Here is a 21,671-nt window from a genome sequence, read left to right as displayed (position 1 = left end):
GTGTATGTTTATTACGGCCGGGCAGCACGCGGGATATTTCCCTAATTCACACTGTGAAATTCACAGGTAATTACAAAACCTTTTATTTACAAAAGTGTTGAATACCCAAAATACAAATACATATTCATACCCCTGTCACCTCCCATTCCTTGCTTCGTATGCTAATTGGCAAAAAAGCTATTAAGCATGCGTACTTTGTCTCCTAAAATGAGTCAGGGGTCTATTCTGGGGAGGGAGTCACCCAAAATGAGGAACTAAGATGAGTCTTCCTCGTCCTGACCTTTCTACCTTTTCAATGCATTCGCAACAAATGAATCCTTGGTAGAACTTATAGTTTCCTGTGTTCAATGGGTCCTTTAAGCAGGAAATCTGCAGCTATCTTATGTCCTATTTACCACATTTTGTTTTTCATTACAAGCACAGCTACATAAACATAAAGCTGACAAGCAATGAGTTACTAAATCCAGGATATCTTATCTAAGATCCGGCTTCTGTTAACTCTGAACAAAATTTACCTATCTACTTCAGCTATTTCAGCAACTTATTATCTTAACTCTCCTAAAAATCCCTAATTCTTCAAATTTAATGTCTCAATTCGTCAAAGTTCGTGCTGCAATGGAGAAGCAGCATCTAAATCCCTGTCGAGACTCCATTCAAGAACTGTCTTCACTGAGATAGTGAAGCTCCACGCGAGCTCGTTACCCCACTTAATGTGTTTTGTCTGAAGGCAATTCATTTATCACATATCCTCTGTTGTTCCCCTGTTTTCATCATATTTATCACTCGACTAATATTCGTCGGCACTATCTTATGCGTATTTCCCACACATAAGAACACACATAAGAACATCGTTCCTGTAGAACTGTTTCCTGCAGAAACCCTGTAGGAATTTGACGAGGCAGTAAAAATCTGTCTTAAAAGGTTCTTATTCGGCAATAAGTACTTTAACACATGCTTCCCGGTGCTATAGAAACGTTAAATACAACCATTCGATTTACTGTAGCAGGCACTGAAGAGAAATCACTCTTATCCTTATGCAGATGCTTCTATTAGCCATTCTCTCCCCTCGCCCTCAATTCTCGATTTTCTCTGCTAATTTACACGCCATTAAATGATTCTTTTATGATTTCTAGGTTTGAGAATTGTACCTGGAGCCAACATCATGCTAATTGCTCAATAGTGCCCTGACCCTCATGTTTCGTTTTTTCGCCATCTCAGTGGAACGTAGGAGACTCTTTTGAGAAATACTCATTGACGGACTGCAAAGCAGTTCCCGTTTGCTTTGGGAAAAAGTAAAATAATAGACATGTTTTGTCTTAGACCTACCAAGTGCTACAAACCTGAACCTACCTGCTCAGCAGCCTGCCCACTTACGGATGAAAATGCCAAGACGTCATTATTTTGTAGCCATTCTGATTAATGTGTTTATTCTATGTATCTGTGTCCCCATTTCTGAAAAAACTTGAGGGTGAAAACGGCAGTCTGTTCTTACCACGCCAACAATTTCATTCTCTCAAAAAACAGGACTGAATCATACTGAAAAGTGCTATTTGTGAGCGTGAAGCAGTGGGGGTGTGGATGGGGATAAAATTTAGATAATTTCACATTCAACTGCTGAAAAAAAACCTGTTGCAATGGTACATTAAATTCAGCTACTATAACTACACGACAAAATTCACAGTTCACTTGATCGTGTAATCCTGACTCTGTAAAAGCCTTTGTCTGGATCTGTGCCCAATATATAGCCCCACGCTCTAGGGCCCACCTGCAATATGCAATCCTCGGGGGAACGGGGGGGACAGAATACCAGCTTTTCGAATTAGTTGTTTCCAGTGTTTTTGAACTGGGATGTTGAATTTTCATACTAAAGAGCCACCTACATGAGACATTAAATTTGAAGAACTAGGGATTTTTAGGAAAGTTAAGATAATAAGTTGCTGAAATAGCTGAAGTAGATGGGTAAGCTTTGTTCAGAGTTAACAGAAGCCGGATCTTAGATGAGATAGCCCAGATTTAGTAACTCGTTGCTCATGTTTATGTAGCTGTGCATGTAATGAAAAACAAAATGTGGTAAATAGGACATAAGATAGCTGCAGATTTCCTGCTTAAAGGACCCATTGAACACAGGAAACTATAAGTTCTACCAAGGATTCATTTGTTGCGAATGCATTGAAAAGGTAGAAAGGTCAGGACGAGGAAGACTCATCTTACTTCCTCATTTTGGATGACTCCCTCCCCAGAATAGACCCCCCGACTCATTTTAGGAGACAAAGTACGCATGCTTAATAGCTTTTTTGCCAATTAGCATACGAAGCAAGGAATGGGAGGTGACAGGGGTATGAATATGTATTTGTATTTTGGGTATTCAACACTTTTGTAAATAAAAGGTTTTGTAATTACCTGTGAATTTCACAGTGTGAATTAGGGAAATACCCCGCGTGCTGCCCGGCCGTAATAAACATACACTTTCTAACTTTAAACTGTTAGAGAGTTTTTGTCCGTCACAGTTGGGTATCGATACTAGATCAATATCCATATTTCTTTAATAAGTCATACATGCTGTGTTGCTGGACCCAAACTTTCCAAGCGTCTGTCGGAGGTAGGCAGGTTACCCAGGGTTTAACAGCACTTTTATCAGCATGCACAAGTCCCCTCCCCCTGCTTGTATTTCTCCAGACTGCAGCAGACTCAGCCGGGCTGATTTCCACAGGCGAGCTTGCGACTTGAAAACATTGTTTCTAGATCTCCGCCTCGGTTTTGGCCGAGGCTGTAGCAAAGCAGCTCGCCCACCTAACAAGACAAATCCCTGGCCTGCCTTCCTTCTCCCTGAAGGCCTGCGCGAGTTCTGGCCCAGGCCCGGGCACGCGCCAACGCTGAGGCGGAGCGGCTGGGGGCGCTCTGGACAGGGCAAGATCCTCGGAAACTGCTGGAAGCCGACTGAGAGAGCTTTCCCCGTGCACCAGAGCTCACCGGGGCCACGCTCACCACGGTCGTGCCCCTGGCAGCGCCGAGACCCCAAGCCCTGCCCAGCAGCGGCCGCCACCGCCCTCTTCCTCCTCCTCCTCCGCCTCCGCCCCTCAGCGCCTCCCCAGCCCCCCGCGCGCCGCAGCAGCTGGCGCGGCCGCTCCCCATTGGCTGCGGCGCTGCCCGGGCGCCGGCGCGGCCAATGTGCGGCGGCCACGGCGAGGCGCGTGGCGCGGGCGGGGCGGGGCGGAGCGCGCAGGCCGTGGCGGCGGCGGCCGAGGGAGCGGGGCAGCCATGGGGATGCGCGGCGCGGGCCGGCTGTGGTGGGGTAGGAGCCGTGAGGGCCCGGGGGGCGGTGTGAGAGGGCAACGGGACACGGCGGGATGCGACTTCCGTTTCCCTGGCTTTGCGGGCCCCGGTCGCGGCGGGAGGGAGCGGGGCCCGGGGCCGTGCGGCCGCTCTGCGGGGCGGCGGGCGGAGCGGAGAGCCTCCTGAAAGGTTGTTAGCCAGGTGGGGATCGGTCTCTTCTCCCAGGCAGCTTGCAGTAGGACCAGGGAAGGTTTAGATTGCAGATTATGACGGATTTTCCTCACACACGGGGTGATTAGCTATTAGAAAGGGCTGCCCGGGGAGGTGGTGGAGTCACCGTCCCTGAAAGTGTTTGAGGAAAGGCTGGACGCGACACTCATGCCGTGGTCTGTTTGACATAGGGGCGATCGGTCATGGGCTGGACTTGATCTCAGAGGGATCCCAACCCCATTGCTTCTGTGGGTCCAGCTGTGGCCGGTCTCTGCTGCGGGGTTGCTCGATGGGTTAGCGAAGCCCACGTAGAGAGATCTTAAAGATCCGAGCAGATAAAAAAAAAAAAAAAAAAAAAATCTGATGATTATCTCGCACCCTAATCAAAGACCTTCTTTGATTTGAGTGATTTGAGTAGCCCTGCCTTGCGATCTGCACGAGAGCAGTGACCGAGGTCAGACGGAGGAGTCCGAGCGGGGCTGATGTTCCCGTCCCCTGCCCCTGCTGCCGCCTCTTGTGTGCCGGAGGAATCGGTAAACCATTCCCACTCGGGCCCTTCCATGCCCCAGGCTGTGGCTCGCCCAGCGCACGTGTGCTGGGATGTGTGGGCCTCGGCTCACCCAGCGCTGCTGCAGGAGGGGATAATTGTAGGAGGAAGCTCACAGAATAATTATCATCATCTCGTGACAAAAGCTTTTTGTGAAATAGACCTCCCGACTTGGGACTTTGCTGTTCAATTAGGACTAGTAATACCAGCATGGAGCTGCCTTAGCTGGTTTATTGATGCTTCTGTCCGTGTGATTTGCTTACAATAGGAAACAACTTTTGAAATCAGATTATCTATTTTTTTTTTGCTTAATAACAAGGACAGATTTGTGTTTACCTGGCTTGATACTTGTGGGAAAATTATCCTTTTCTTTGCTGAAGTTTAATTAAACCTTGAATGTTTCACTACAGAAAGGAGAGTTATTACACCAGTTCATGACTCATAGTTTAAAAAAAATGCAGTGATGGGTGATTAGGTGAATTTCACCATATACTTTCTTTTGTGAGTTCTCTTTAACATGTATATTTCCATAAGCTAGAACTTATCTCTTTCAAGGGACAGAAGTGGCTGAGTGATTTCTGTCTTCTGAATGTATTCTGCCAGAGATGATGTAAAAGGGGAACTGAGAATATGCTGATTTCAGTTTAATGGTCTCATTCTGTCTAGAGGAGGTTTTTCCTCTTGAGAGTGAGTGTAACATTCAAGGAGCTTTTCCCATTCTTATTTTCTTACTCTACCCCAGCAGCAGCTGCTACTGTAGGTCACTGTAACATGCTGTGACAGCCACAGATCTTGGAAGTCAGTTGATCAATGCTTACAAAGTGCTGCTTGTGTATGGGCATGGTGAAGAGACAGAGCCAATCTAACACATACATCTGGTGGTGGAAACTGATTTCGGTTACCCCAGAAGAAAAGGGTTGTGTCCTAGTGCTAGAAGAGACCAGTAGGATGGAGCAGTGGTGCAGTGGAGAGGGGCATTGGTTTATAGTATGGCAATTCAGCCCTGATCTCTGCTTGAGTAACCTGGAAAATGTTCCTTCTGTTCACTCTCCTGCAGAGTAGGGGTGATGAAACTGGCTTTTATTGTGTGGGACTGATTAAGTGCAAGTGATGCTGTGCAGTCAGTATGCCATGTGCTGTAGAGTTTCTGCATCATTGACCTGTTTTTCTCTCATGTTGAGTCTTGAGAGAGAATGTGCAGCTTCCCATTCAAGTTGTTAACCACTTGCAGCAAAGCTTTTTTATGTCTGTTTCTGGCTTGGATGTCTGAGCTCTTACTCCCTCCAGTCTCAAGTGGATTAAGAAAAGTCTTTCATTGGGCGGATTTTGTTACAGAGATGCTTGTCATCTCTCATCAAGTCATGTCTCAATGTCCCTGGTTGGCTACATAGAAGGAAGGATTATGAGGTTTTATGTACAAAGTCTCAAGCAATAATAAGTTTCAGAAATTGTAAGAAATACAAAGTCATAAGAGAAAGCAATTTCCTTCTACCTTTTAATGTTATTTTTTTAGCATTCTCAGGGTGCTTGAGTTGTTAACCAGAGAGATTTAGCTGTTGTTCTCCAATCTGTTCCTAAAGACACAAATCAATGGTAGACTAAGATACTCATGAGCAAGAATGATGCACTACCACTGCATCAAGTGCTGGTCCTAAAATCAGTGTAACTGTGCCAAGCCTAGCTGGGACAGTCCTGCATTATGTGATCCTATAAAAGATGTGTTTGAGTGCCTGCTGTGCAAGAGGTTTGAACAATTGGCTTAGGAGTTTCTATAAGAAGTGAGAGAAAGCATAGCTGATAGTGGGGATCCCTGCAGAAGTTCTGGTGGTCTGGTACCAGCAGGAGTTAGGGCAGGAGCTTTGACACAAGTCTCTGGAGAGCCATAGCAGGAGTGGCACAACTCCAGCTTGCTTTAGGAACAGACTCCGTTTTACGTGATCCTATGGAATCATGTTTTAAGCAAGGAGGGAGAGCATATATCTTGCCTCAACTTCCTTTTTAATCTGGTCTAACTGGAATCCCTTCCCACCACTGCTGATTTGCGAAGAGTGGGGAGATGATTTAGCTATGGTAACAGGAGAGTCATAAATGTTCAACAGGACTGCTGATGTCTTTGCTTTTCCTTGTAGGTACAGTGAGCTGCACTTTGTTCCTGGCAGTGAACGGTTTATATTCAGCCAGTGATGATGTGATAGAGCTCACACCAACTAACTTCAACAAGGAGGTCATTCAGAGTGAGAGCCTGTGGCTGGTGGAGTTCTATGCCCCATGGTAAGAACCGCAGCTGTGTTCTTGCTTGCTCCTGTGACAGAGGAGCAGCACAGGAATCTGCTGATGATCAGCTCAAGGTTTCCTTCGGTTGTTGGCAGCGCACTTGTCAGTTTGATGGCCTCATGACTAGCAAAATAGGTGTACTTGGGATTCCTGCTTTAAATATTTTCATGAGAGAAAAAGGCAGGAATTAGCATTTCAAGTTGGCAAATGGGGTGTGATAGCAAAACCTATGCCATTTTTCCACTTGATTTTTTCTGACTGATTAAAGTGCCGTAGGCAAGTGATAAAGTCCCTCACTTCTGTGTTTCTGAGAATAATTCTGATGTGAAGGCACACATCTGAATTCACACTTAGAATTTCCAATTTCCATTTAAAAATACTGGCTTTGTGCGTCTTAATTTAGCATCCCTCTTCTGTTCTGCTCAGGTCCAGAGTATGGAGTCTATTCCATTTAAATTCTGGTGATATATATATTCCCTCTTTGTACAAATCCTCTGTAATATTGTCATCCAAAGCTCCACATTCTGGATAAAGTGGCCTTTTGTTGTAACAGCTTGACTCTGTCTGGACTGAGAGGTTTTGGGGGAGCCTTGCTGTGCCTCTTCTAGTGTTGCTGCAGTCTCTATAATGTGGAAGTTTTTCTTTAGAAGTCTGAGTGATGGTGTAATCTTGTGGCACAGGCTCTTTACCTCTTCATGAGTAAATCCTCAGTCTCCTACAGTTTACTGTAAGTGACTGAAGTAGTTGTCAGATCTGAATGACATTTACCATTTTTTGTTTGTTTTTTCCAAAAGGTGTGGTCATTGTCAAAGACTAACTCCTGAGTGGAAGAAAGCAGCAACAGCTTTAAAAGTAAGTTTAGCCTTTCAAATGTGCTTGTGGAAATGAATTGGAGAGAGTTTGATTGTTTGACATCTGGACTGGGAACGTGGAGGGGTTTGGTCCTTACAAGCATTATCACTTTAATCATACTTTTCTAGCCAGAAAAGTGTTATTCAGGCACTTGAAAACTTGGGATTTTTGTTTGGTTTGGTTTGTTGTATCCTTTTTAAAAGAAGTCATTGACTTGTAGATGAGGAAAGTCAGTTCCTTCCCTGTGAATTCCATTACTATTCTATAGGAGTGAAAACAGCCTTTTAAGCCATTATTATTTACTATTTTTTTAATGACAGAAAAATTAGTCATGTTGTGATTAACTGAACTCTTGCCTATGTAAAATATATATCCTCCTTCTTAGAAAACCAAACAAAATAACCCAACTAAATAATAACCCAAACAATTTAAAATTTATTTTGTCACGCTGAAAAAAGAAGCGGACATTTATAGTGTTCTGTAGTTTAATGCTTGTGGGGTAAAATACCTCTGTTCTGTCGCAGTCCTAGTAACTGCCTCTCTCTCTTCCTCCCTTCCCTTGTGCCCCCAGCAGAGAGTATAAAAGGTGTTTAATTGCTGTAGAAGTTTTGGGTGTCATTTTTTGTTTTGTTTCTGCAGGGTGTAGTGAAAGTGGGTGCAGTAGATGCAGATAAACATCAGTCCTTGGGTGGACAGTATGGAGTCAGAGGATTTCCAACTATCAAGATATTTGGAGCCAACAAAAACAAAGCAGAGGATTATCAGGGTAATGTGATGAATTTTTAGATGCTGCATGCCTAAAAACTTCCCTGAATGCAGTGATCATGATAGCTGTTAATGCTGTGTTGTGTGGTTTTTCCTTCCTGTCTAGTCCTTGTAGTAATGGAGAGACAGATGGATGGGAGTGGTTTGACCAAATGTCTTAGCATTGTCTAACAGTCCTGTCTGCAGTTCAGAGTTGCTGGAGCTTGATAGGGAGTTTCAAGGAATTATTCCTTTCTTCCTGTTTATTTGGAGCTAGAGTCACTCCTCATCAGGAAAAGCCAGGTAATAAAAAGGTGTAGTGAAGTCAGTGTTGCTGCTTGTGTTTAAATCAGATGTCCCACCACTAGTACTGTATCACTCATAGCCCAGTCCTGCTTTTCCTGAAAGATCATTAGGGTGAAGGGAGGATTAAGTTTGTAATTAAGTTAGGAGCATACCTTAAACTGGCCTTTTGAGGGTTTGATCGCTTATTTTGCTGCTCTGCAGGTGGCAGGACAAGTGACGCTATTGTCGATGCTGCTCTAAGTGCTCTTCGGTCCCTGGTGAAAGAACGTCTTAGTGGCAGAAGCGGAGGATACAGTTCTGGAAGACAGGTACTTGAGGGAATGTGTGTTTGTTTTTCAGTTGGAGACTGTCTTGTACAGGAGACCAAAGCTCCCAACTCAGCCACAGATTTGGTAGGGGTGTCTGAAGTTTTCTCTAGTCCAAGTGCCCTGCCCAGTGCAGGGATAGCTGGAGCAGATTGCTCAGGGCTGTGTCCCTAAAGTTGTATCTCCAAGAACTGAGACTCCAAATGGACTGCATTCTCCAGGCATTCTCCTGTTCCAGTGTTCGACTGCGTTCAAAGTAGAAATCTTTCCTCTTATGTTCTGGGTTATGGAATCATAGAATGGTATTTCTTGTGTTTCAACTTCATCCCTTTTGTCTCTTGTTGCAGCAAAGAGCCTACCTTTATTTTTTTACTCTCCTGCACCCTCTCATAACATGTCGGATGCTCAAAGCCCTTAGTCAGCTCTGACTGTTGGCTGGACTTGCTCCAGTGTGTGCACTAATGTTCTGTGGGGGAGCCTAGAACTAGATCCAGCACTCCCGGTGTTTCACATTGTGCTGAGCAGAAGAAAAGATTGCCTCCTCAGACCTTCTGGCAACACTCTGCCTAGTGCAGCTTGGGTGGCTGTTGGCCTCCTTTGCCAGGATTGCAGTGCTATCTTATGTTCAGCTTGTCCACCAGGACACTCATGTTCCTCTTTGAAAAATTGCTTTCCAGCTAGTCAGTTCTCAGTGTGTACTGGTGTATGGGGCTGTTACTCTCCAGGTGCATCTCCCTTTGAACTTTGGGGTTCCTGTTAGCCCCATTCTCCAGGTGGTTCAGAGGTATCATTTGCCTAATCCTAATCTAAATTAGGCAGATTAGGTTTTTTAACTTGGTAGTGTTTTTCTGAAGTTGGCTTGCTGGATTTCTCCCTGAAGGTAAATTGAAAAGCTCCTGGCTCCTACTACTATTTCTGAGTCATGGTGCAAGTACATTCTGACATCCTCAGGGTGGCCACATAGAAGACCTGGGTGGACTCTACCCTGTAGTGTGTATCAAACTCCTACATGTTTGTTTTGCCTGGAAACCAGGACTTGCTTCCAGATGGAGGTGGAGGTTGGAGAGCACTTTGTTCCTGGACAGATCAGTGCATGAAGAGCTGGAAAAGTGTTTTCACATCTTCTTGGTAGTCAGTTTGACCCGATTTCTCTTTTTTCAAGGGAGGATTCATTTTCTGTGTTTTGAAAATGTTGTGGGGAGTAGGCTGTGTGTACTCTCAGTTTTAAAAAGGGAAAGTTTCTTGACCTAACACTGCCTGTTTTGTATCTTGCTCAAATAAAGATCATTTGGTTCAATGTGATAAACACAGGAGTTGGCCTGTGTGGGAGATCAGTTTTGGTTACTTCTTACATGAGGGTCTGTTTGTTTCTTACAGAGCCGGGAGAGCGGAGGAGGAGATAAGAAGGATGTGATTGAGCTGACTGATGACAGCTTTGATAAGAATGTCATAAATAGTGACGACGTGTGGATGGTGGAGTTTTATGCCCCATGGTGTGGGCACTGCAAAAAGTAAATGAGGTTTTACTTTAATGATTCAGTTCCTGTTAGTGCCTGTTTTGTGTAATACCTTTAATCCCCTAAAAGAGACCTTGCATCTCTATTATATCAGAAGTGGAGGGGTTTTTTCGTAAGGTAATCTAACAAAAATTTGTGGGGTTCTGCTCAGGGCCCCTTGATGCTGCTCTGGCTGCACTCCTCCTTAGCAGTAAAATTTCCAATTATCAGTGGAAATAAGATCTGGAAGTTATATTAAACTTTCCATTCCTTCCTGAAGGACATCAGTCTTGTTTGGATAACCCCCTTAGCTGTCATTCTCAGCAAGAGACGTTTTTTCTTGAGTAACACATGCTACATAATGTTCAAGTGTGGTTTACTTTTGCTAGCTTTGAGAGAGCTTAGGACACTTGTACTCTGTTTTTCAGCCTGGAGCCAGAATGGGCAGCTGCTGCCACTGAGGTGAAGGAACAAACAAAAGGAAAAGTAAAGCTGGCTGCAGTAGATGCAACAGTCAATCAGGTGCTGGCAAGCCGATATGGGGTGAGTGTGCTCTGCAGTGGTTACAATTTCCTTTCCATCTCTACTAAGTCAGTTTTCTCTTCAATCCTTACTGAACAGTGCCTTAGTCTGGTACTACTTAAATATTTCGTGCTAAAATTCAGTGACACATTCAATTTGTTTCCCACAAATAATGAATGTCAGTAACAACATAAATAAATGGAGAAAGAAGAAAATAATTAATCTGGTGTTGCTGAGAAGAAAAGCTGTTTATTTCCATAACATCTTGTATACCTTTATCATCTGGAGTGAGAGATCTCTTTCTTGAGACTGTAGGCTGGGCATCTCTGGAACTCTTGGAGCCAGTTATCAGGGATCACTCTGGCAATATCAGCTGCCCAGATCAGGTGTGTTGCTCACCAAAAGAGAATGTGTACTCTTGCATTTTTAGTACAGTCCACGGAGCTTACAGTGTGCTACATGGTTTCCCTGTAAGTGCACATGGCTGACAATGTAGAGGGGGCACTGAGGAAGATTTACTGAAAGTGTAGCAGAAGGAGCTTAAGGTCCACTTGCTGCCACGTATGCCCAGTGTTGTCCGCCCCCAGAGGAATCAGGAAATGAATGTTTAATAAATATCAAGGGTTAAGATAGTCCTCATGGTGCTTAAACCTGCAGTGCTTGCTGCATCTAAATTGAGGTGAAACCACTGCTGGTTCATCAGGCCAAAACCCCGAAGCAGCATTTTAGTATACCTTAACCTTGTTTTGAATTGTTGTAAAGGTAGGAGGCTACAAAATTCAAGTTGAGTCAGAACATGTGAGACTCGATACATGAAGATGTTGAATCTTCTCCCTTGCTCTTAGTCTAGAGGACATCAGACAAGCAGATGATTTCCACCCTAAATATACAGGTTTATTTGAGCTGATGGTTTAAACTTGTGTTGCAGATTCGTGGATTTCCCACCATTAAAATCTTCCAGAAAGGAGAAGACCCTGTTGATTATGATGGTGGGAGAACTAGATCTGATATCATTGCTCGTGCTCTGGATCTGTTTTCTGATAATGCACCACCACCTGAGCTCCTGGAGGTACCTATGCATCATTTTCTCAAATTGCTTTTCCATCATACTTTTGGCAGCAGTTTTTACAGGTCTATATGAACTCTAAATAAAACTGTGTAAGGGTAGTGCTTCTGCACTGCTTTCCCCCAGAAAGTAAAGGATGACAAGCTTTGAATAACAAAAAGCTGAATGTTCATTTCTGCTGTCAATTTGTTGTTGTCTGGAAGATGATCAGAGTTTGTACAGTGAAGGCATTGACAGGATGGTGCCAGGGTGTCTGAATCTGCTCTTGAGGAATGATTGAAAAAGTTGAGTTCTGTGATCTGTCTTTTCTTGCAGTAAGAGAGCAGGGCCTTGTCCTTTGCAAGCTGTCCATGAGGAGATGAATGATGAGTAGTTTTGCTTGTTGTCCAAAAAACTCCACCTTCTGTCAGGCGCCTTCCTTTTTCAGCTTACTGTTGCTAGATTTGAAATGGTGATCACTTGTCTCCACAGTGCATTGGGATGCAGGAAGGAAAAAACAAAAAAATATATGTACTATTAATAAACATAAAGATATTTTTATATGTTGTTTATTTCATCTCGCTCATCCTTCTAAATTTTTTATTTTGTATGCTTTCTAATATTGATACAGCAATACATGTTGATATATGTGTATATGCATACAATTGATTTATATATATCAAAGGCTGCATGCTTAGACATTTATTTATTAGTGGGATGCACAATCAAAGGTTGGAGACCCCTGGTGTAGGTCACTGGATCAATTCCTTTTTAAGACTGATCCCACAAAACCAGTGTTGCTGTTACTGTTGCTTGAACATCCTCGTCCATAGCAAAGGCTGCCTCTGCTGGCTGTCCTTGTGCTCGCAGGCATTCGCATGGGCCTGGGAGTTGCTGCAAGTCTCAACAGAAGACTTTGTGAACTCTTTGTAAATCATTCTTGTACTGAGGAACCAGTAGAGTAGAAGAGACTTGTAAGCTCTTGTGTCAAGTTGTTTCCTGCCTTGCAGGATGGAGTCATTCGGCTGTTGGAGGGAAGTACAGTCACAACTGAAGAACCAGGTCTTACTGTCATTGACTTTATGCTGCTTTCTTCTAGATAATTAATGAGGATGTTCTGAAGAGTACCTGTGATGCTCATCAGCTCTGCATCATTTCTGTCCTGCCTCATATTCTTGACACAGGTACACATACAAGCAAGCAGACTTCTGTATGAATTTGTCACTTAAAGTATGTAGTTGTGTATTTTAACTTGTCCAATTCTGTTTAACAAACAGGAGCTTCAGGGAGAAATTCTTACCTGGATGTCATGTTAAAAATGGCTGAAAAATACAAAAAGAAAATGTGGGGGTAAGTGTTATTGTCCGCTGGTCATCTTGGAAAAGATGTGAGAATTTCTGGGGGTAATGGGATAAAATTTGTGTGATACCTGTTTAGCTGCTGAAAGAGTTGTTCTTTTTTCAGGGTAGCATGTCTTGGTATTTCACTAATTACTGGAAATGGGAATGTTGTGACTTTAAAACCCCTTTTTTTATTTTCATCCACCTCTCAAATTCTGCATTTACAAGTGATATCTAAGCATTAATGAGATTAAGCATCTTTACTCTTGTCCTGAATACTCAAGTATTTTAGGGAGGTTTCTTTTACCATCTTTTGCTGGTTGGTGAATCTGCCACTGTGACTGTTGAATTCTCAAAAAAACCCCCAAGTAAATTGCAGTTTATTAACATTTTTCGTGCTCTCAAAGAAGCAGGTCAGCAGGCTATGCCTTTACTCCTCCTCTCAGGTGCAGGTTAGGATCTCTGGGTCTTCTGAGGAAATTGAGAGCTGTTCTGTCACTGCTATGAGGAGGAGCAAAATGGCATGGAAGCCTGGGGGAAAATGCTGAGATTGACTCACTCCAGAGGTTCCTCAGGGGACTTGCTAAGATGAGAGGAACTGAGATTGAGTGTCCTTAGCTAGAAGTCCTCCACAGTGATATTTGGGCAGGACTTTATAATCTTTAGATCTGTGACTTGGGTACTTTTAAATCTTCCCCCTAATACCAGCTAAAGTGTAGCAGTGTGTTCAGGTTGCTAACATAGTTCTTGCCCTGCGCTGTGTTTAGTGGTGGTTCTTACCCAGCTTTGTGTGGCTGTGTGGGTGGGACTGGCCTAGAGGTGCTGCTTAGAGGGGGCTTTCTTCTGTTGCAAGGTACAGGATCAGGACTCTTCTTTCTCTGCTGACTTTGAAAGTGTCAAGGGTAATACAGAGGCACACTTGAACTCTGCAGGGTTGCAGGATATGTAATTTGAAAATTATTGTAGTGCCTATCCTCCTTATTCATTTTCTATTTCATCTTTTCCTCAAGGTGGCTGTGGACAGAAGCAGGTGCTCAGTCAGATCTTGAGAGCTCTCTGGGGATTGGAGGCTTTGGATATCCAGCAATGGCAGCTATTAATGCTCGGAAGATGAAATTTGCCCTTCTGAAAGGATCATTCAGTGAGCAAGGGATTAATGAGTTTCTCAGGTATGAAATCTTTAAGTGATTTAAAAATTTCTGTATCTGGAGCTATGACTCTTTAGACCACAAGCAGACTGCTGCATCAGACAAGACTTGCCACAGTCAAGAGAATTAAGATGAGAATTCAGTGGAGTAAGGGAATGGTTTCAATGGGGATTGCAATAAAGCAGTCATTACCTTTTTTGTGGTGTGCAGAATTAAGTTGGCCATTTAGAATTATTAGATCGGTAGTTTTAGTACATTATTTTAAAACAGAAGTGGACTTTGATGTTGAAAAATTCTCTTTCTCTGGTAACTTAAAAAATAACTTATTAATGAATTCCATTTAATTCAAATGGTGCATTCTGACTAGTTATTAGTAATTGAAAAGTCCCCAGTCTGGGAATCCTCATGGGTACTGTTGAAGTTCTTGAGTTCTGATATGTTGCTGTTCATCTTTCTGATTCAGTTTGGTCCTGTCTTCCTCCTCCCACCTTTCCATTCTCCTGGCACTTGATAAATTGATTGGGAGAGGTGAAACAATACATCCAAAAAGTCAGTGGCTCACTGCTCAGCACAAGTGCCTGTGAAACTGCCTCTTGTGTACCTGGGCAAGAGCCAGTGCTGAAAAGAATGGAATAGGGAGAGGAAATGGAGAGGATGACAGAAGGTGGCAGCAGCACTGAAACAGAGCAGCTAAACTTAAACAGTTACTTCAGTGTGGTCAAAGTGAAGTGGGAACTCTGCTTCCACATAAAGTACCAGCTGCCATAAGTTATGCAAGAGCCATTGAGACCTTACATTAGAAGTGTTATTTCCACATCTGTCCTTGGAGAACAGCCAGAATTGCAAAAGCAAATGCAACAGCCTCTCCCCTCTTTGCCATAATAAGCACATGAGTTCAGTGCAGTTCCTACTGGATTAATGGTTTCAGTGCTATATTCTTACCTGTAAAAGTGATCAGACTTACTTCTTAATGCCAAAAAAAGGAACGTTCTTAGGGCATCAAGTTAAATTCAGGGTACAGATGCAAGCAGAGAAAAACCAGACAGTTTGTACTAAGCACGTGAAAGTGTCTGTCAGATGTGGCAAATTTTCTTAGTCTATAAAGTCTGTCTTAGAGAAGCCTCTCCTGGGTGAGCCTGGATGGTGCTTCCAGGACACAACAACCAATTTAACAGCTTATATTGCATAAGGTAATTTGTTTGATGTTGTTTTATCATGCAGCACTACTTGCTAGAATAATCTCTTCCTGACACTTCAGCTCAGCTGTGCTGCCTAGAGAAAGCACTATAATCACAGCTAGTGTGGCTGGCCACTCATTCAGCTGCTGTAGGCAGCTTCTGCAATCTAACAGGCAGTCTCAGCAGTGTTGCCTACAAGTAAGGACATTGGCACTGTGAAGAGCATAAAAATTGTGAACTCCACTTAGAGAGAAAGGCTAATTCAGCCTTATTTGCCTCTGAAAGATGTAAAGGGATTAGCTCCTCGGGGTTTTAATGCTGGGCTTTTTGAGCGTGCCTAACTAGCAAGTTCAGGATGGAGTGTCTCAGACGAAACTGGTTATCTTGTACCCTTCGGAACCCATGGAGGCTGTCTCCACTAAAGAAAATCACTGGTGATTTCAACTAACATTTGCAGGTGACTTCCAGAACTAGAATTACAAGCTCCCTTTGGAGTTGCCTTAAGTGATAAACTGTTAAAGAGGCTCCACTTATCTGTGATTTTTACACTGCTGAAATATGAAATAGTGTATCGCACATGTCTTTGAATCCAGTTGTAAATTTTCAATGCTGTTTTAAGGGCTCTGTCATTTTCTTCATCTTGAAGTTTTTTCATCCTGACAGTTTAGATCTACTTAAAGAGATGAAATCTTGGACTTGTATTCCTCTTATCTGAAGCAGGCTCTGTTCAAGGTGGATGGAGGTTGGAGGAATTTCTTAAATTTAACTTTTACTTGTTTTTTCTAAGGGAACTCTCTGTTGGTCGTGGTTCTACAGCACCAGTGGGTGGTGGAGCTTTCCCCAAAATCCATTCAGTTGAACCTTGGGATGGCAAAGATGGTGAGGTAAGAAGTGCTTCATTTCTGAAAGTGCTGAGGAATTGCCGTGTTCTGAAGTGACAGGATAGAGTAACGAACACCTGTCAGTGTGAAAGTTCTTGGTCTTAAAAGATTGTGGCAAGTTGTGTTGATGGTTTCCCATTATCTTAATCCTGCCAGTAGACCATATGGTACCATTGATCATCTGACATTGTGGACCAGATGTTCCTGCCTAACTGATGGATCTGATCTGAAAGCTGGATCACTTGAGGCAGAAATGTATTACCAGTGCCGACTAAGCGAGGTGGTAGTGCATGCACTCAGGACCCCAGTGTTGTGGAGACTTGGGTTCTGCAGTATGCTGACCTTGCCATCAAGGTCTTAAAGCCAGAAAACTTATCAGGGAAAGCCTGTATAATAAATAACATGGTGACCAAGTCTATCTTCTTAAGATTCAACACTACTGTAAAAACCAAAGTTAGTGCAGTCCTTTGATCTACTTCATATAGATAAAAACATGGAATATGGTAGTAGTTTTGTTACATAGTTTATTTGTATAGCCTTCATCTGGAATATTTTGATTAGTAAAAACCAACCTCCTAGTTTAAACTCTGATCACTTGTCTTGTGCTTAGTGCACTTGGAGTTTTCTGAATGAAAGAGATGACAGGCGGGAGCTTTACTCTCAGGATGAAGTAAGAATATTTCCAACTCGGGGATCTCCTGGCATTAAGTACTTCTAAACATGTACTCAAAACCTTCCCTTTTTAACAGCTTCCAGTTGAAGATGACATTGATCTCAGTGATGTGGATCTGGATGACCTGGGTAAAGATGAGCTGTGAGATCTTCAGGAAACTTCTTTTCTTGGGAGAGCCTGTGCAGCAGTTTGCAGCCTGGATCACAATCAGATATTTCAGTGGCCTTTCTATGGAGAAGTAGCACATGACACACTGTGCTATTGGATGCACTGCAGCAGTGGACTGTACGCATCTCAAGAAAACATTGCAGAAATTCTATGAATTGTCATAACCAGTAAACTTGATTGTATTCTGTGTAACAAATATTTTGAGGACAACATGGATATTTCTTTGGAACATCTTGGGTTTTATTTTGTTGATAATGTGCTGTTTGAGTGTTACTGGAGGCTGTTAGTGTAACCAATTTTAACTGTAATTTTTTTCATGGAGGTGGAACTTGCTCAGCTTCTGTTTCAATTAAAGAATAAAATATTTTTTGACACACAGCGTTAGTCTTGTATAGGGCGAGAAAGGTGCACATAGTACAAGCAGTCCCATTTTGGATCACACTTGAAACTGAACTGTAGAAATAGAGGCGTGTGTGGAGGGGAGTTCTACACCTCCTCCTTGCTGTGAGATCTTGACAGTTTAGCCTAAAGCCTGATAAGATGGACAATCTTAGTTGAAATGCTCTTCAGTCTTCCTTTTCCAATTCCTTCTCAGGGGCTTTCTCTGTGCCAGACTTCATAAGATCATTAATACAATGGAAGTGGGCTTGCTGCTGCAGTGAGAGATGCTGGGAGCTGTTGGTCTTTCCCCTGGATTAGTGATGAAGCTAATCTGTGTTTTAGAGCATAAGGATTTCCAGGTGCTAACAGAAAACCACCCTGGTGCTGTCTCCAGCAAACTGGGTAATATTTCTTCGCTTCCCATCTGGCATTGCTTTAATTTGAAATTGTTATTTCCTTTGGAAGGGGAGTCAGGACTGCAAATAGAGGTGTTTACTGCTGCTTTTTAAATAAAAATACTACTATTTTGTTGTTCTCCATGTCTTGTGTATTGGTGTCTAGTGAAGTGACCCTAATGTGATCAGCTTGTTTATAAATATGGAAAGAAAGAGCTGTAAGATTCCCCTTCTTTAAAGGAAATAATGTAATATGGATATTTGTCATCTGGTGTCTGTAAGAGATTGCCCGTAGCTCATTCCCATGAAAGGCAGTGTCTGAACCATGGGCAGCCAGCAGTGCTGGAGATGTGCTTCAACTCTTAGATCATCCCAGCAGAAGAGCTGTAATGGAACTGTTCTAACTGAAATATCTTTACAAATACTAAACTCATGAGTACTTGGGACGGTATGTCATGATAAGTTCCACAGCACTTTGGAGGATCTTTCCTCTTAAGCTTTTGGATTTTTTTGTTAAATTAAAAGAACTTTTGGCTTTGCTCTGATGCTTTCTACTTTTTCTGTTTGGATTTTTTTAAGTTTGCTTTGTTAGAAAAAGAGGGCTGTATACACCTAGTAGATCCATTAGCCACCACACTTTTTAAATTGTTTTATTTCAAGTCCAGTAGATACTCCATCTTTGTAATTTACCAAAAAAAAAAAAAAAAATAAATACTACCATAGTACCTCTGCCTCTGGAATACATTTTTGTAAAACTATTAATAAGAGATAACTTATATTGTAGTCACTGTAAAAATTACAAGAAGTGGTAGGAAGACCATCCTGCTACAGCATCTGCATTTTCATTTGATTTTCAGCAGCTAAAGATTGTTTTACGGTAACATGAGAGTCTTGAAAATTAACAGATGAAGCTTGAGCAATTCTTCTTTAACTGCAGTCAAGAAGACTGAGGTCAATCTTGAAATAGACATAAGGATAGTATTCTTGATTGCTCAGTTGTAACCCAGGGATGTCCATACCAGGCTGCAAAAGGAAGTAACAGCTTTAGGTTAAACCAGTAAACCTGCGCAGTTCCAAGCTCCAGGGGATTGCTTTTGTGCTCCTTTCCCATGGATGCCATGGAGCTTTGTATATGCCATGCTTAAGTTAAGGTGGGGAATTCACCACTGAAAATCTGCTCTGCTTCTTGTTTCAGGTTGCCTGTTGTAATTAGCAGTGAGAATTCACGCCTGTGCTATGAACTTGTAGCATTTTTGTGTGCTTCAACTCTACAGCAACTCATCTTTGTCCTCCCTTCATGTAGTAGGACCCGTGCTTGTTGGTTTTAGGTTGTTTTGAAGGCCTGCTAGCTCATTTATTGCTTTAGCCTAAATTGTTTTGAACTGTAATTCAAGATGTGGGGAAGGAGAAAGCAAGTACTGCTGCTTGTTGAAGGCCTAGGTTATTTATGAATGACCGCCTTTTACAGGAGACAGAGGTGTCACAGTCCCAGGATTTAGTTCCAAATTAATTTTTCTTGCTTGTGTTGATCTGAATGTTTATAGTAGATTTTAAGTGTTTTACATAATTGAGCAGACTTATTTTGTTCTGGTACGTGTAAACATCAGATGTTTCAACAGAAAATGTAAGCAGTCTCTGCATCTGCATCATAATCTGAGCCTACCCTAATCCAGTCTGTAACCAGCTGGGATTAGAGCTGCATCCAGGGCTCCTGTCGTCACAAGATGTGAGGAGATGCTGCGCTAACCCGAGGACAGTGAAGTGTTCATTTGGCTAAGCTGAGAGAAGCTACAGCATGTGCTTTTGCAGTCGAAATACATACATCCATTATACTTGCTGCTGCAACTTCATCCAGGTGTTTGAAGACCAGGTTCAGGACATCTCTCAGGCGCTTCACAGATTTCCTATTTGGCTGCAGCAGCATTGCTTGGAAATTCACAGGTAGGCCATACCTCGGAACACAACACACATGATCATCTGCTGGGAAGGGGCACAGCTGTCTGCTCATGCCCTTCTCCCTCCTCAGCCTCCAGGCTTGCCCACTGGTGGTGTGTAGCAGAAACAATGCTGCCTCCTTATTGGAAAGCATTTTCTTTTTGAAGCCAAAAGTCAACTAAACAGTGCATTTCTGGTTTCCCCTTCCCTGTAAGTGCCCCCAAAGAATTGTTTTTCATCAGATTCATATGTCACCTTTTTTGTGGACATCTGTATTGTGTCCTGTGAGCTCCTGGAGTGAAGTGTGCAAGGCACACACCTCGAGCAAGACAAAACAAGGTGTGTAAGGGTTCCTCCCACAAAGGAACTGCACCAGGAAGAGAGCTGTACCTTTTTACTTCCCCAGGAATCTCTGCCTGCGCTCTGTGTTTACTCACCTCAGGACAGATTCAACAAAAACTCTCAAGGCTTTCACATGAATCCAAGCCACAAATGCTTCACTGAAGTTCACCTTCAGCCAGCGCAGTAAGGGGCCCTGTGAGAACAGAACAGTGCTGCGATCCCATCGCTGAGTGAAGCAGCACCATAGCCAACACTCCACTGAGGCTGGGACAGTTCCCAGGCAGCCTGATAGCGGATCCCAGCCTATCAGAAACTCAAGTGACCTTGAGCAAATCATGTTATTGTTCCCATGCCTCAGTTCCAGAGCTCACCAGAGGCTGTTGGAACAATAAAGCCATTTCTGAGAGAGGTGCTTAGGCATGCTGGTAGCAAAGGCTGCCACTATGTGGGCCACCAACCGACAAGGAGCTACTTACATATTGTTGTTTCTTGTCAGAGGCTAGTTTCATCAGCTCTTCCTTTTCACATTTCAGTTCCTTCTCATCATAATAAAATTCTCGAACCATGAACCTACAATTGAATGACATTTGCTCTCACAAGCCTTAGTCCAGGTGATATGCACACTCATTTCTTTTTTTCCAGGAGAAGCAGGTATGGGAAGTTGCTAGCCATTTAACGAGTTAAAGTATGTGGAGGGTGGGAGTTGAAAGCCAGCTTCCTGCTGTCAGCAGAATGAGAGCAGAAAGGGCAATTTCAGGTTCTGTAATTTGGAGCTTAAAGAACTGGGTCACTGGTTCCGCTACCACAGCTCCTTCCTACCTTGCTTTCTCAGTGGTTTTAGGACCAACAGCAACACAAGCAGTCCAGAAGTCTTAAAACCAATGATGGATTCAGCATGCTGCACACATAACAAGCCTCACTTGATCCTTGTCTCCTAGCCTGCTCTGCCCAGCAGTCAGGGCTTCTTACCTGTTCTCCCTGGCTTTAGCCTTAAAGTCATCCATCACTTTTCTAAATAGGGTCACAGTGAAGAGTCCTCCCTCTGCATCCTCAGCAATCATTCTGTGGGAGGGAAATCCACTGCTGTGATTTGACATGGCAAATCCTGCATGCCTTTTTTACCCACCTCAACATCCCCTTTTGCAATTCTATTTATTTGCATCTATGATACTGAACAATACCCTCCTGTTTGAAGACTGCTGCAACAGAAACGGGGAACAATGACTTTACTTGCACTGGATACGCTATCTCAATGTAAAACTCAATTGGTTTGGTTCCTGAACCCACTGTAATACACACATATTCTGCTTGCCTGATTTCTCTTTGTTTCCTGATAACGTTCCCCAACCTTTAAATGCATTTGTGTTCTTGAGACAGGGAGTAGACAAGACAGCTTGTTTCTTTCTCTGTGCTTTCCACCTTCTCCATTTCAGGTAATACCACTGTCAGCTCTTGTACCCTGGACTGGATCTCATAATCTGCATGAGCTGAGCAATGGAATATTTAAGTTCTAGGAAAGACTTTTTACCCTAAGTGAAAGGATGAGTTAATGTGGCTTTTGCTAGTGCAAATGACAGTATGCTGAATTATTCTATGATACAACAGGAAGCAATTAAAAATGCAGATCTTGTGTTTCATCTTTTAATGAGTATTTTC

At 43.0% G+C, this 21,671-nt stretch overlaps 2 protein-coding genes across 3 annotated transcripts in view; one reads left to right on the top strand and one right to left on the bottom strand.

Moving 5' to 3' along the window:
• Positions 1–3,214: 3,214 nt before the first annotated feature.
• PDIA6 (protein disulfide isomerase family A member 6) lies at positions 3,215–18,463 on the top strand. Its single transcript, XM_040057902.2, has 13 exons — positions 3,215–3,292; positions 6,160–6,301; positions 7,099–7,156; positions 7,796–7,922; positions 8,408–8,514; positions 9,889–10,022; positions 10,436–10,550; positions 11,458–11,598; positions 12,674–12,758; positions 12,852–12,924; positions 13,925–14,083; positions 16,028–16,124; positions 16,871–18,463. Exons 1-13 carry the CDS (start codon positions 3,259–3,261, stop codon positions 16,937–16,939), a joined length of 1,341 nt encoding a protein of 446 aa, XP_039913836.1. The 5' UTR covers positions 3,215–3,258; the 3' UTR covers positions 16,940–18,463.
• The window catches only part of ATP6V1C2 (ATPase H+ transporting V1 subunit C2), a 19,731-nt gene continuing 16,516 nt past the window's right edge, over positions 18,457–21,671 (bottom strand). For both annotated transcript variants that reach the window (XM_040057903.2, XM_058419633.1), the window contains 5 exons: positions 20,985–21,077; positions 20,492–20,585; positions 20,111–20,208; positions 19,561–19,690; positions 18,457–18,761 (listed from right to left, as the gene is read on the bottom strand). In XM_040057903.2, the coding sequence (XP_039913837.1) occupies positions 18,666–18,761; positions 19,561–19,690; positions 20,111–20,208; positions 20,492–20,585; positions 20,985–21,077 (511 nt within the window). In that variant the 3' untranslated portion in view covers positions 18,457–18,665. The remainder of the gene's footprint in view (positions 18,762–19,560; positions 19,691–20,110; positions 20,209–20,491; positions 20,586–20,984; positions 21,078–21,671) is intronic.

This window comes from Hirundo rustica, chromosome 3, assembly GCF_015227805.2.
Source record: "Hirundo rustica isolate bHirRus1 chromosome 3, bHirRus1.pri.v3, whole genome shotgun sequence".
Taxonomy (NCBI): domain Eukaryota; kingdom Metazoa; phylum Chordata; class Aves; order Passeriformes; family Hirundinidae; genus Hirundo; species Hirundo rustica.
Note: the sequence above shows the minus strand (reverse complement) of the source record. Positions and strands in the feature narration are given on the sequence as shown.

Excerpts from the sequence above, each read along its gene's own strand:
- PDIA6 (XM_040057902.2), top strand. The coding sequence starts at position 3,259 with ATGGGGATGCGCGGCGCGGGCCGGCTGTGGTGGG. Across the intron at positions 10,551-11,457 it reads TGCTGGCAAGCCGATATGGG|ATTCGTGGATTTCCCACCAT; the intron begins GTGAGTGTGCTC and ends CTTGTGTTGCAG. Across the intron at positions 16,125-16,870 it reads GGGATGGCAAAGATGGTGAG|CTTCCAGTTGAAGATGACAT; the intron begins GTAAGAAGTGCT and ends CCTTTTTAACAG.